A 15,964-nucleotide genomic window follows, 5' to 3' on the forward strand; every position below is an offset into this window, starting at 1 on the left:
TTTTTTTTTCAAGACAGGATTTCTCTATATAGCCCTGGCTGTCCTGGAACTCAATCTGAAGACCAGGCTGGTGTCGAACTTACAGAAATCTGTCTGCTTCTATCTCCTGGTGCTGGGGTTAAAAGCATGAACCACCCCTGCCCAGCTATTTAATCACATTTTAAGAGACATTTTGTTTTGCTTTGTGTTTTTGTATTGAAGATTTTAAATCTCTAGGCCTAGAATATTCTTTCTATAATTATTTCACTAACTACAGCTCATCTAACCAACTTAATGTTTGCACTTCTGATAATTTCACACTCGGGTGAAAAAGCTGGGTTTTATATTATGGGGAGATTTTCCAAATGGTACATCTTTTATAAGAATTATTCCCATTAGTTCATTGCATAATAATTTAACATGTAGACCCTTCTGGGAACCTGTTTTACACATTCATCAGCATGTACAAAATGACATACACCAAAGTGCTTAATGCAATAATAGTTTGTATGCTAACAGAACTAAGATGTCTACTAGGAGAGGATTGAATGAACTATAACATTTACTTTTTGTATGTATATGCTATAGGATATGAATATACCATCTCTGGAAGATAGGAAGGGAGGGGAAGAGATTAGGAAGAGAAGTCAGTAGTTGGAGACCAAGCTGAGAAAACATTTTTAAAAACTAGTCTGTTGTTCCTATTCACACAGGAGTAAGTCTGCTTTCAATCTAAAATACAGAACTGCATATCAGGCAGTGTGTACAGGTGTTCCCCTTCGCACCCTTTCCTATCTCCTTACACTTTAAAGACTTTCCATTTGGACATGTGTGTAGTAATATGGGCAGCGGCAGGGTTGCGTCCCCAACACCCCAAGCCGCCTGGCTCGGCTAGCCTAATATTAACGTTGGGCGCCATTTGTAGTAATATGGAGCGGCGGGGCTGGGTCCCCAAAACCCCAGCCGCCTGGCTCGGCTAGCCTATGCCCCGAAATAATTACACAGATACTGTATTCTTTTAAACACTGCTTTGGCCCATTTCTAATCATCTGTGTAGCGCCCCTAGGTGCGCTTACCGGGAAGATTCTAGCCTAAGTCCATCCTGGGTCGGAGCTTCATAGCGTGTGTCTTCCCTGGAGCAGGTAGCATGGTGTCTCTCCTGCATCTGCTCTGGAGAGCAGAGCTGCGGAGTCTGACCTCACTTCCTCTTCCTCCCAGCGTTTTGTTCTGTTTATTCCTCCCACCTATCTCCTAACCAATGAGAGCCAAGCAGCTTCTTTATTGCTTAGCCAATGAAATCAACAGATTGATATATGAGACTCCCACAGCACATGTGTGTCTAAATAGTTTAGGAACTTAGGGTCACAGAAGCCCAATGAGTATTTGCATTTCTGAACTGTTTGATTTAGGTAAAATGGTGAGGTTTATGTTAGAACTGGTAATAAAATGTGTTTCCTATATCTTGATGGTGTGGCATTTGAATCCACTAGGAGAAACCAGAGACTTAGACTCAATTATAATTTAGATTAAATGAGTTTATTATTATTGCTAGCAGGATGGCAGCCTTAGAACCAAACAGTATGCCATGCAGAAGGGGGGTTAAGGTGTAGTTTTAAGGCAAACATCACAAAGGTATGCATTACAACCATCCATGGAATCCATAGCTGGGCAGAAAAAATTTTTACTTCCCCAGTTGTTTCTTATTTTCCCTTCTATATAGTAATAAAAACACCATTTCATCCCCTTTCCCATAGCAAAAGCAGGTTTTACAGAAGCAAAGACAGCTGTTAATGCCTCACAGCCCATTATTCTATTCTTATCACACCTGCAGGCCACTAGGATCACCCAGGTGTCACAGAGAAAAAGGTCAACAGCCCTTCAGGGATGCCTGGCTCCATATTAAATCGCTTTAGTTATCACAGGGGACCCGTGTAAATTATTACTCAGGTCTGAGCACTCTAATGAAGCAGTTCATTTCTGGACAGGCAGAAAACCATCAGGTTAGAGCTTACTGTCACATCCCCACAATTCTATGCAAAGTTTTTGATCCAGATTAGCAAAGCATCTTATGTTTAACTAAGCTATTACATTAGCGATTTTCTCGTTGCGGTGAACAAATTCTTGACAAGAACTACTTGAGAATTACAAAACGTTATTTTGCCTTACAGTTCTAAGAGTACCAGTCATCACAACATGAGGTTAAGAGCAGCTACAACAGTGACCTTGGGAGCTTGTCATAGCTATGCACATCCGGAAGTAGAGATGGCCTACTCCGGTTTTCTGTGATTCAGCCTGGGATGTAGCCCACATCATGGTGCCTCTCACTTTCAGGGGAGAGTCTTCTTCCTTCAGTTAATTCTCTCTGGAACACCTCAGAGATATTCCCAATGCTTATGCCTCAATTAAGGCTTTTAATTAATCCAGTCAAGTTCATAATGAAAATTAGCCACCCCATGATTATTCCCTATTTGAAAGAAGCCCTTTTGTTCTCAAACTGCCCTCTTCTATGACTGACTTTTGTTATATTCAAACCAACCCATTCATTATTTTACTATATTTGCCATCCACATTCCTGTTTCAAAAGAACTTGTCAGCAAACTTTTTAATTTTGAAGACATCTTTAGTTTTTCAGGTACTAATGAAGGACATAAAAGTTTGAAAAATGCTTAATAGCAGAAAATACCACAGCAAAAAGAAATGGGAAGTGTTAATTTGTTTTTGTAGCTTAAAAGTGAGCAGTTGATAAAGCTTAACAGTGGTTTAGGCCTCAGTGAGACCAGAGTTCAAATGTTCTCCATTTTAGCAGTTTGAAGAGACAAATTACTTAAAACTCTACAAGCCTTTCCTTTCTTGCATGTACGGTGAGATTGCTGATGATTACAGTTGTCTCATAGATTGGTGTCTATGTAAATGAGACACACATGGTACAGTACTTAACACCAGCTCTTAGTAAGAGACAAGTGTACCTCTTAGAGATGTTACTGTAGGCAAGTGACTTAAGGTTTCTAAGCCTCTTGTTTATTTCCCGTTTATATGATAGCTGTAGTAGTGCTGGTTAGCTGAAGTGACCACAATGCACCTATGTGGTACTACAAACACTCTTTTTTTATTGCCTTATTGCTTGAACCAGTATCAGTGTTAGTTTTTTTTTTTTTTAAAAAAAACATTTTCACCTGTTTACTGTTCATTATTGGTGGGACGTTGACCCTTATTTTATATTAAAGTACATCTGATTTTGTTATACAGTTTGTGAAAGAGACTGACAATGAAGTAAGAATGCGACTCTTGCAGTTTGTTACTGGAACCTGCCGATTACCTCTAGGAGGATTTGCTGAGCTCATGGGTAAATGCAGATTCACTGCAGTTTCTCTGAAGTTAGTTTTGTGATAATGAAGGTTTTTCTGGGTTATATGTAAGGTTTCTACAGCAGAAAAAAGGCAGTCATTGGTACTGAAGGCATTATTGCCTTAGTCACTGTTATGCCCTGAAGATACGCCTTGACCATGGCAGCTCTTACAGAAGAAAGCATTTAATTGGGACTTGTGTACAGTTTCAGTTTAGTCCGTTGTCGTGGCAGGAGGCATGGCAGCATGTAGGCCGACATGGTGCTGAAGGAATACCTGAGCTTTCTACATTCAGATCCACAGGCAGCAGGAAGAGAAAGACACTGGGCCTACTATGGACTTTTGAAACCTTAAAGCCCATGCCCAGTGATGCACTTCCTCCAAAAAGGCCACACTTCCTAATCCTTCTCAATAGTGCCACCCCTTAGTGGTCAAATATTCGAATCTTTGAGCCTGTGGGGGCCATTCTCATTCAAATCACCACAGTGAGATAAAATGAAAGTGTCATCAAAAAAGAGATAGCTTCTGCTTTACTCCATAGGGTAATTGCTAGGGAAGCCAGATTATATAAAAAGTTACCTTTCTCTTCACGCTTATAATTTTTTCTTCAATATCTCTGCAGCATGAAAAAGCTTCTCACAGAAGCTGACTATGTTTTAAAATTTTCAGTTTCCTCTGTATCATTCATGTAACAGTATGACATGTTTCTGTTAGTTTTAAAGAACCAACCACATAAACTCTTATTTTATCCTATGTTCCTGCTTTAGGAAGTAATGGGCCTCAAAAGTTTTGTATTGAAAAAGTTGGCAAAGACACCTGGTTACCAAGAAGTCATACATGGTAAGTTCAAGAATCCTAAACAGGAAGGTGAGGGCCTTTTTGTTTATTTGTTTGTTTGCAGGTAAGAGCCATTTTAGCTACTTTTTCATTATACTTTGTGAACAGAATCTTATAGTGTTCTGTAACTAAGTGCTCTAGAATGAGTGTGTAGCTTTAACAGAAATACTTTAGAATGTGTCCATTGGTTTAATGAATATTTTAGAATACCCATTATATAGCAAGTAGGATGGAATTACTCTTGGAATTTTTATGAAGTCTTTGTAGGACAGAGAAATTAAATAGGTAAGAGGAGAAAAGAGTGCTGTAACAATTGAAGTGTGTGTTGTATGACATGGATAGAGAGCCAGATTCTTTGGACAGGGTAATATTTAAGTTTCCTGAAAGCATGCTATGGGGAAAAATAGAATATTCTTGGAATAAGTGCTGAAGAGCCCAAAACCCCTGAAGCAAGAACTGAAATTTGACTGCGGTGACTAGAGCATAGTCAGAAAACATGAACATAATTAACTGACCTAACTGGAACTTAGTGAGTCAGAAAATACGAACATAATTTGAAATACATGATTTAGCCAGCCCATATTATTATTGTAATTTGGACTTCCTTATAAGGAAATTTAAAGGCTTAAAGAATTGTAAATAACAAATAATGAGATTGAAGAGCAATCATCTAGTAAAAGTATAACAGAAGAAGTGGATGAAAGAGAATGCAGGGAAATGTTACATTGTCCACCACAAATGGTATGTGGTTCTTTCAGGAGTTCAAAGTTATTTTCATCCTAAGCCATTATTTGGCTTTATGTTGCCTTGGTATTTTTACATGTGCAGAAACATGTAAAAATGTGCTATAACTTGGTAGTGCCTCAGAAAAATAAAATTCCAAGCTGTTCTTTGATACACTTCAACAACATGTACTTGTCAAAATAAATATATCCAGAGCTTTATGAAGCACTAAACATTATGTTTAGTGTTTATTAAATCTTCATGTTTGAATATATGCCTTTTCTAACATTAATACTAAAGTTTACTGACATATTCATTATATATACTAATGGGTTTGGTTCAGACATCTTCATGTAAATATATATTCGACCAAGTTCAACCTCTTTCCCTCCTTTGTCCCCTCCCCCATTATTGCCATTCATTTCTCCTATAGTCTTTCTTCTACTATTGTGTCCCATAGACAGGTATTATAATATAGGATACATAAATGGAAGAGAACATGTGAAATTTTCCTTTTTAAGTTTTAACTTTGCTTAATATGATTATCCATTTGGATATTTTCTTGAAGATGACATAACTACATTCATTGTGGCAGAATAAAACTTTTAGTATATATGTTTATATGTACCCCATTTTCTTTGTCCATTCATCTGTTTTGAGACCTTTAGACTGATAACATGACTTTGTGAATATTCTGTAACATAGACGATAAGAATCACTATGGCATGTTGATTTAGAGTTCTTTACATACATACCTAGGGATGTCATCGTGTGGAGTTCTAGTTTTAGAGAACTCTCTATACTGATTCCCATAGCAGGTAGACTACCTACGTTTTCACTAGCAGTACATAGGGTTCTGTCTTTGTGCTATCACTGGAAGGACGTAGACTCTCAAAGTAGTTGTGATTTGTATTTCCGTGATAGCTAAGGACAATGAGCATTTCTTTTTTATTTATTGATGATTTCTTTGTTTTGAGAATTGTATGTTCATTTCATTAGTCTATTTGATTGGTTTGTTTGGCTTTTGGAATTTAGTTTAATTAGTTCTTAGTCCTCATGTCAGTCAGTAGTCCTTTGTCAAATGTTTAGCTGACAGATTCCTGCCCTGCTCTCTAGGCTGTCTGTGCACTCATTTGTTTCTTTTATGGTGATGAAGTTTTATAATTTCATGCAAACCAGTTTATTACTTCTTGGTTTCATTTCCTGATATAGGACTCCTTTTTAGAGAATCCTCTATATTGGGCTATTTTTCCTATGTTTCCTTCTAGCTGTTTCAAGTTTTACATTTTGATATTTGATGCATCTTAAGTTGATGGTAGGAAAATGGGAAATATGGATCTAGTTTTATTTATATTTATTTATATCACTTGTATATCCATTTTCCAGCACTGTTTGTTTGTATGTTTTTCTAGTGTATATTCTTGGAATCTGCCAAGTCAAATGGCTTTAGCTGTTTCTGCGACATTTTATTGTGTTGATCTATCTGTTTTGTTTCTTAGGCTTTTTAGTATAATTTGAAATTGGATAATCTCTCCAGTATCGTTCTCTTTGCTCGGTATTGCTTTGCTCTTTGGAATCTTTGAAACATAGAGTGTAAAAATCAGTTGTAGCATGTTAAGAGTCCTTTAGGTACATACTGAGAGTTGGCATAAATATGTTTTCATATGAATTTTAAGACTTAGTTTTCTGTTTCTGTGTAGAATGCCATTGGAATGTTAACGAAGATTGCATTGGATCTGTAGATTTATTTTAGTAATATAGTCATATTAATTTTATCAATCTATGGGTGTAAGTGGTCTTTCCCCCTTTTGGTATCTTCTTCTGCTTCTACTGTAAGTGTACTTAATAATTTCAATGAGAGGTCTTTCACTTTTATGGATAGCTCTATTCATTGGTGAGTTTCTGTTTTGTTTTAAATGAATGGGGACTGCTTTCTTAAGTTCATTCTTGCCAAGTTCATTATTGGGTTATAAGAAAGTTACTGATTTTTATATGTCAATTTTGTGTCCTGCTACTTTCAAAGTGATTCTTAGTTCTAAAAAGCTGATGGAGTTTATAGTCTCTGACATATAAAATTATACTGTGCAAATAAAGGTACTTTGACTTCTTCCTTTCCTGTTTGTTTCCATCTGTTATTTGCTCTAGTCAAGACTAAAAGAACTATATAAAATAGGAGTAGAGAAAATAGACATTCTTTCTCTTCCTGGTTTAGGGATTTTTTTCTTTTTAATTTTCCCATTCACCACAATGTTGATTATAGGTGTCATATATGCCCTTTTGGTTCAATTAGGTTTTTCAGGACTTTTATCTTGAGGGGATGTTCTTCTGTCATCCCCATTTTCTACATCTGTTGTCATGATTAGGTGATTTCTGATCTTTGTGTAATACTATGAGGTATTTTTGCATATTTTGTACCATTCTTGAATTCCTGAAATGGAACTCAGTCATGATGAATAAATATTTTTCTTTCCATTTTATGTGCATGAGTGTTTTTGCCTATATGCATCTTTGTACTCCATGTCTGTGCCAGTGGAGGTCAGAAAGCCTTGGATTCCCTGGAAAGTTGAGTTACACAGGTGGTTGTGAGCCACTGTGGGTGCTAGGACATGAACCTGGGTCCTCTGGAAGACCAAACAGTGCTCTTTTCTGTTGAGCTTTCTCTCTAGCCTCATGATCTTTTTACTGTGTTCTTGAATTTGAATGAGGTTCACCAGTATTTTCTTTAAAACGGTTACATCAGTGTTCATCAGGGATAATGGCTTATAATTCTTTCCTTCCTTCCTTCCTTCCTTCCTTCCTTCCTTCCTTCCTTCCTTCCTTCCTTCCTTCCTTCCTTCCTTCCTTCCTTCCTTCCTTTCTTTCTTCCACTTTGCGTACTAGGGAAATACTTGTCTCATAAAATGGATGTGGTAAATTTCTTCCCTTTCTATTTCATGGAATGTTTTGAGGTGTGCTAGTGTTAGTTTTCTTTAAAAGGCTGGTGAAACTTATTAGTGAGTCCATTTAAACTTTTAAGTTGGGCAACATTGACTACTGTTTTTAATCTACTTAAGGTTGTTTATATTCTGTTGGTATAATTTTCATATGGTGAAGAGTATTGGCCAAACAGGCTTGCGTTTTCATTGAAATAAACTTGAAAGACATGATCAGAAAACAATATAAAGAAATGTTCTTCATTGGTGTTGACAATATTAAAGATAAGACCCTGAGGTCAGTAACTCAAAAACAAAAATAGAGCAACAGATCACTCAAGAGTGAGGAGGGCAAGGAAGTGGGAGGCCATGACATTGTTTTTCATCCATATGACCTGTGAAACCAAGAGCATGTAATAAGAAATTTAGAAATGTCACATAGGTGAACAGTGTGTACACCAGAAAAGGAAAGCTTTTATGGATTAGCAGAGGAAATGACATTTTTTCTACCTAGTTGGATTTCAGTTATAGCAAGAGATGAAGAGTTAAGACTATACGAGACTGAAAACCATGTGAAGCTCAGGCCAGACCCAAAGAAGTCTGAGATGGGGTTGGGATTTAGTTCAAACAAGGGAAAATACAAATGAGTATTTTGATGAACATTTGGATTAAAAAACAAACAGGTGATCAGAAAGATTTTGGTTTCTAACAATAATGATTAAAGTAAACTGTAATCTCATCAGTAATGTAGTTAGCCTTAATCACTGTCAGTAAGACAGGCATTACTGCTACTATGATCTTCATAGTAAGGTAGCAACTTTAAAGTTCCCTAGGTATAGAGTCAATAAATAATAATCATACAGCTTTTTCAGGTTACATGGAAAACACACGGGCTGCAGGTCTCTGCCCTTTTTACAGAGAAGAAGTAGCAAATTTGATTTTATCTATTTTGAGTACATCAGACTCTAAGCCAGACCTAAAACCAGGACTTTGCTATTTATATACTAAACATTCAATAAAAAATGAGCGTACTTTGTTAATATATCTCTGCCCTTTATGAAGCAACACAAACATAATGGTTAATTTATTGAAACATCTCTTTGGGTATTTTCAAATAATCCATTGTCATCTGTTATTCAGCTTAACTGTCCCTAAATTAAGTATTTACTAGTAGTTCAGAGATGACTCTGTGCTTATGGAGGAAAACAGTCAGTCATGATATAAATGCTAAAATTGAAATAAAGAGCTATGTAAGATTCTATAGGTAAACTTTTTTGAAGTTTTAGTATTTAGGATGATTGTTGGTGAACAGATAAGACTTTCACATGAAGGGTATTCTAGGCCAAGGAGAGATAAAAGAAATAACTGTAGAGAAAAACATGTATTACGCCCCCCCCAAAGATGATAAATAAGTTAATACTAGTCTTCCATCTCTCATTCTACATCTTCTGCAGCTTTAGCAGCAAAAGGTTCCCAAGAGTGGTGTAACCTAGTGTGTCATGATATAAATCAACTAAGGGAGTGAAGAAAATAAGTGGACACAAAGTGAACAGAGAAACAAATTCTTTTTTTAAAAACTGTTTTTATTGAGCTTTCTATTTTTCTCCACTTCCCTCCCTTCTTCTCCCCTCCCCTCCCCTTCTACCCTCTCCCATGATCCCCATGCTCCCAATTTACTCAGGAGATCTTGTCTTTTTCTACTTTCCATGTAGATTAGATCCATGTATGTCTCTCTTAGGGTCCTCTTTTGGAACAAATTCTTAATGGTCCAGATGAGTCAGAGACGTATACACAAGAGTGAAGTGACAACAGAAATGACCAAGAGGAAAAAAGGAATTTAGTAGAATGACAAAATTTTTCAAGGGTGTGTGAAAGACTATTTTGGTGTAGGACTATAACATATAAGGTTTTTGTTGTTGTTTATTTCCTAACCTCAATTACCATTAAGAGTTTTCCTTTCTTGGAGTATAGTTTAAAATGAAAAACAATCAATATAAAGTATATATTGCTACCATCGATATATTTATGTTTTTTTATATGAAGGAACTAGTATGTTATGATGGTTTTCATAACTGTTGAAATTGACTGCCTTCTCCCAAAGATTCTTAATTATCAGCTTTCCTAACTTGCATGGGTGGGAGCAAGAATAGATGGAAAGTGTCTACAAAAAAAAAAAGAACTGAAAAGTTTTGACCCTTTCCTGGGTGTTTCACAAAGCTACCAAAATCCTTGGAAACTTGAGTCTAATGAAATTAGGCAGAACCATATTTTAGAAATTGAATATTATTCTTTTTTATTTTTAGTGTTTTTCTTTCATCATTTAGTTTCAGAAAAGAATTGATCTTGGAAGGATTGGAAAATGGTCAGTTTGTAGATTACAATCTAATATGGTGAGATTACTTAAAAAGACAAATATATGTATCTGTTTATTGACTGTCTCTATTCAGAACATAGCTTCCAATAATAGAAGGGACTTAGAATTCAACACTATATTATGAGCTGTTGCAACATCTTGCACACAAAATTTCTCAGAAAATAAATAATTAATGAATGAATAATTGGGTGAAATTAATTCTTAACCTAAGAAAAGTTATGGAGCCTTATGACCTATGACACAGAAATAGCAAAAGAAAACCCATTTTTTAATCCAGTCTTTACACATGTTGATATTATTTATAATTCCATTATTCTTTGGCAAATATATAGATATTTTATGTCTTAAAGTTGAATAGATTCTTCTATGAAATTTAGATGTGTTGACACGCTGATTATTATATTGAACTGTTAGGATACCTTTGGCAAAATTTTTATATACGTAATATTCAGGTTTCAATGTGTTGTTAAAGAATACTGTATTAGAAATCTCTTCAGTTTATTTTATTGAAAACGTCTGATTTTGTTTTTGTTTTTGTTCAGTTTTAATCGCTTGGATCTACCACCATATAAGAGTTATGAACAACTAAAGGAAAAACTTCTTTTTGCAATAGAAGAGACAGAGGGATTTGGACAAGAATGAATGTGGCTTCTTGTCTTGGAGGAGCTCTTGCATTAAATACCCCAGCTGAGAAAAATTGCACAGATAGTGTATATAAGCTGTTCATTCTGTACAGTTAATTTTCTGAATCTTTCAAAGTATGTTTTCCATTCTTCCACAGAAATATGCAAAACATTTCATCATTTTCTACTTTATTTATTGTTCCCTTGAAATGACTGACCAGGAAAAAGATCATCCTTAAATTTTGAAGCAAGCAAGAGAATTTATTAAGAAGTATATATCTATATAAGCATATGACAGTGGCTCTAGTTTTATAGAGCGCCGGGTGTATTAAACATGGCAACCGTTCATTCATAAAGCTCTGAATTTGCTTTGCTATGTTTCTGTTATCCAGGGGAAAAGTGCAAATGTTCCATGTTCTTCTTCCAAGGTGATATCCGATTGTGTTTACTTGCATGACTGTTCAAGAAGGTATTTAGGACTAGGCCAACTCTTACTTTAAGTGTATTTTAAAATGCTGCTGGCTTTTTTGAAGACTATACTTCAATGTACTGAGTTCGAAATGAACAGATAAAAAAATCCATCATTATATCAGTAAACACAGAAGTCATGTAATAGATTCAGTAGTGTCTAAGAGCAGCTAGAATTGATTGCCAAGCAGCAGAGGTCCATTTACATGTTACTTAAGGATGCCGGATATTTGTGGAATTTCAGAGAATGAGGCATTTCTGTACTTAACTTGTAATGTGCTTCAAATTTAATTAATAATAAATTGATAGTTATTACTTAGGAATATATAAAGGTTACTGAACTTTGATGCTTTTGTGCTCAAGGTTTAGTTTAAAGAAATTAGAGGTGTAATTGAATGGATCAAAAAGTTGCGTATTTAAACACTCATACTGAGAACTATTACTGTTTAAATATCCCCTTTCCTTTAAAATTCATAAAAATTGTTTCTAAATTTAGTAGGTACTTTAAAAAATCCTTTGTGCTCCCCACCCCCAATTTTATATAGTTCAAGTTTTCTCCAAATAACACTGATTTTCATTATAAGGGCATTCATGGTGTATAAAAAAAAAGTTAAAATCTAATGTGAATTATATTGCTACTTTTAGCAACTGGGCTTCCTGATTAATATAAAAATTTTCCATTTTTATCCTTTCACTATGCACTGCAAAGTTCATTAACTTAAAATTTTGTAACTATGAAATTCACTTAGAATTACAACTTCTACTCACTAGTTTAGTTTTGCCAAGATTTTATTTTTCTACATATTTAGATTATGTTCTTCAGTTTTATTCAAAATTCAAAAAGAAAAAAATAAAAGCAGTAATTCACTTAGTTGAATAAACTACAGAAAATCTGGTTATTTTCAAGCTTAAAGAATTTTTTAATTCTAATATATGGCAAGTTATATAGTAGAGGATGACCAGTCTTCAAAAGTACTGCATAAATTATTCTGTAAAATAATAAACTTGCTATGACTGAAAGTATTGGCTTTCTTTCAGTGGAGGTATTTGAGACTATTCATTTTGCAGATGTGGTTCAAGATGGTGTTCAGGGAACTGGTCCTTTTTGTTAAGTTACCCTCATACTGGTAATGACCCACAAGACCAAGCCAGTTTCCTAGTTTGCAGACCTCATCAGGCTCTTCTATCTTTCATATCCAGTTCTATTGTTAAGACATACAGATTTGTCTTTTCGTAGTGAACATGAAAGATTAGAGATGTGGTTCACCTCTTACCTTCCCTCCTTCCCATCCTGCTCTGAATTGGACCCCCTACACAGTCATGAGAAATTGAGAGATGAAAGAGACTCAAAGACAGATTATTAATAATACTATTAATAATACTTTATAATAGTGACAGTTCCTAACATCACCAGTACATTGATCTAGGGAATGGGTCATAGGCTTAAAGCAGGTTTACCCGTCAACCCAGTCATCTGTCTTGAGAGAAATTTTGTGTTGTCTTTATTTTTCTGTACTTCCTAGGCAATTGGAAATGAAAATGTAACTGTTTCATCCAGCTGACTTCAACTACCCACATACTACTTCTCCTAAAAACTAAATAAGGTGTTACATATCTACTCCATTGCTGGACAACATTGCTTTTGTTTGGGGTTAAAAAAAGATCCTAATTAGCAAGCTGCTTCTGAACTGAGAAAGCTCCTGATGTATATACTAGGGAGAACTGAGTTTCCTTGAATCTGAAAACTCTTATAATTTTTGCGTGCACTGAGCTGTCACTTTAGGAGACTCTGGTTCTTGGAGAACCACATAGATGCTCTTGCTACATTATTACTACATGTTCATTTTTTGAAACAAGGCCTAACCGTGCCCTGCAGCTAGTCATGTTTCCTGCACTGCAGTATTCTGAGTAAACTGATGCCAAACAAATATAGTTTATTGTAGGCTTATGAATCTTAACATTTAATTAAACATTAACATGATCTAGTAAACACTGGAGAAACCAAATAGATCATTTGTTGAAACGTGAAATAAAAGTTCTCCTGTAACATACCCTACTTCTTAATCTATTGATAGAAATCATCAAGTTTAAAGTCAACTGGGAATTTGAAATAAATCTAAAAGTGCTAATTCCTAAATTCTATATGCTCCAAAATTCAACCAAGGAAATGCAATTAAAATGATGATAGTACTTCCTTTAAAGTACTAATTCTATGTCTTTCTTGCGAACATCCTCTTGGTCCTTGTGATTAACTTGTTTTGTTTTCATTATGCCTTTTTGTTTTGTTTTGTTGTTTTTCGAGACAGAGTTTCTCTGTGGCTTTGGAGCCTGTCCTGGAACTAGCTCTGTAGACCAGGCTGGTCTTGAACTCACAGAGATCCGCCTGCCTCTGCCTCCAGTGCTGGGATTAAAGGCGTGCGCCACCACCGCCCGGCTTTTTGGGATTTTTTTGAGACAGGGTTTCTCCTTAGCTTTTTGGTTCCTGTCCTGGAACTAGCTCTTATAGACCAGGCTGGCCTCGAACTCACAGAGATCCGCCTGCCTCTGCCTCCCGAGTGCTGGGATTAAAGGCGTGCGCCACCACCACCAGGCCTTCATTATGCCTTTCTAAGATGAGACAAATTGAAAAACTATTTTGTAGCATCCATTGCCTGTTGATGGTCCACACTGGGAATATTTTGTCATCAAGAAGTGAAAACAGGTTTGCTGCCAAATATGAGAGAAAAGGGGACAACCAAATAACCAAACAGACCCCCAGCTTTCCCCTGGTGTGCTTAGAGGCCTAGGCTCCCCTATAAACAAATTCAAATTCAGGTTTTATACAATCCTCAAAGGGAGGAGACACTTTTAAGGAGAGGAAATCACCCATTGCCTGTGTCTGTAGTATATTTGGCATATAGAATAGTACAAACTATATGTGCATAGGGATATTAACCTTTTTAAACAAAGTGAGGTCTAGAATGCACACAGAAATAGTCAGATGGAAGTTCTACAGGAAGGAGAAATAATGGCATTAAAGGGTGCATTCTCTGAGTAGTGGTCTCACCTTTGGGTACACATCAAGAACCAAGGTGACCTTATGAATAGCTCCTGGGAAAACAGCAATTTCGAAAATACACAGAATCTCGTATCCACCTGGTCATTTATCCCATGATAATATGTATACATAAAATCATAGGTCATAACGGCTTTAAAGTTTTTATTAGTGTATATTCACTTTACAAAATAACAGGTTTCATTGTGACATTTTCATATGTGCACTGACATGTCCAGCCAGCCATTACATCCTTCCTCTTTCCAGGTAATCTGCCTTCTACTTTGATGTTGTTTTTTGGTTTGTTTGTTTAATTTGGATCTACATGCAGTATCCACCTGAGTTTCTATTGGTTTAACGAGATCATCTTCAGTTCCATCGTTTTGGCTGCAAATGAGGTAATTTCACTCTTTATGGCTGAATAAAACTGGTTTGTTAATATATACATTTTCTTTGTCCACTTGATAGGTGTCTACACTGATTCCATAACTTGTTTGTAAACAATACCACAATAAACATGAATGTAAAACAATTTTAGTTTTCATAGCCACAAATTAGAAAACACTAAATACCTTCAACAGATGGAAAAAATATTAACACTAAAAGGAAAAACTACTGATTGAACTTAGTTGTTCTAAGAGGATCTGACTAAGTGAAAAGACACAATCTCAAAAGGTCATATTCTAGAAGATTGCATTTCCTCAAGATTCCTGAAGTGGCAGATTCATAGCATATTAGTTGTAGGATGTGTTAGGAATGTTAGAAGAACTGATGGTGGCTGGGTATGACTATATAGAGCACTAGATGTCTAAGTAAAACACATCTGTATCTAGCCTGTGGTGGTAGTTATAAAATTTGTATAATGAAGTTAATAAGAACTAAACATTAAGTGAGGACATATAAAAGTCATACAATCTGAATTAAGGTCTACAGATCACACCTTGTGTTTCTTAGTTTGGTATTAAACTATAGCTACTTGTACCCATGGGCAAACAGGAAGAAGGGTATTCAGAACCTGCTTGTACTATATTATATAATTTCTTATGAATCTTAATTATTTTAAAATAAAGATGGTCTATAAAGCATCAGAAGATAGATTCTCTAATTCATAAAGCCTTTATTATTGGAAAGTATCTCATTTCACAAAATTAACTTTCCAGAAATAATTTCTTGTGTGTGAGTGCTAGGGATTGATTCCATGACTTTGTGCTGGTAACAAAAAAATCACTAGAAAAGCCATTTAAGGAATAAACCCACAGAAGCAGCTGGGATACATATCTGATAAAGGCCTGGATGTAATATAAAAAAATTAAATTCTTTAGAATGATATACTAATGTGAATATGAAAAGTAGCTAAAATTTATAACTAGACAATTAATGAAAGTATCAAGTGGCAACTGACAAAAGTCAGGAGAAAAATGAAGAAAAAGACAAAATAAAACCTGCAAATGAAGATAATGATCACATTTTAAGTAATACAAACCACCTAAAGGAAAACAAAGTGTATAAAAAATGGAAATGAACTTAGAAAACGAAACAGAAGTTAATTTAAAATATGAATATGAAAGTCAAAGATGACTAAGTATAATTAGCTGGAGTCCAAAAGACAAGGTGGAACATAATTCTCAGAGGACAGTTGATAATAACAAATTGGCTTCTCCAAAAAGTCT

General features: G+C 35.4%; 1 protein-coding gene across 3 annotated transcripts in view; it reads left to right on the forward strand.

Moving 5' to 3' along the window:
• The window catches only part of Wwp1 (WW domain containing E3 ubiquitin protein ligase 1), an 82,493-nt gene extending 70,213 nt beyond the window's left edge, over positions 1–12,280 (forward strand). For all 3 annotated transcript variants that reach the window (XM_075966903.1, XM_075966904.1, XM_075966905.1), the window contains exons 23-25: positions 3,226–3,322; positions 4,091–4,163; positions 10,712–12,280. In XM_075966903.1, the coding sequence (XP_075823018.1) occupies positions 3,226–3,322; positions 4,091–4,163; positions 10,712–10,811 (270 nt within the window). In that variant the 3' untranslated portion in view covers positions 10,812–12,280. The remainder of the gene's footprint in view (positions 1–3,225; positions 3,323–4,090; positions 4,164–10,711) is intronic.
• Positions 12,281–15,964: the final 3,684 nt, after the last annotated feature.

Source organism: Microtus pennsylvanicus, chromosome 3 (genome assembly GCF_037038515.1).
Source record: "Microtus pennsylvanicus isolate mMicPen1 chromosome 3, mMicPen1.hap1, whole genome shotgun sequence".
In the NCBI taxonomy this organism is placed as follows: Eukaryota; Metazoa; Chordata; class Mammalia; order Rodentia; family Cricetidae; genus Microtus; species Microtus pennsylvanicus.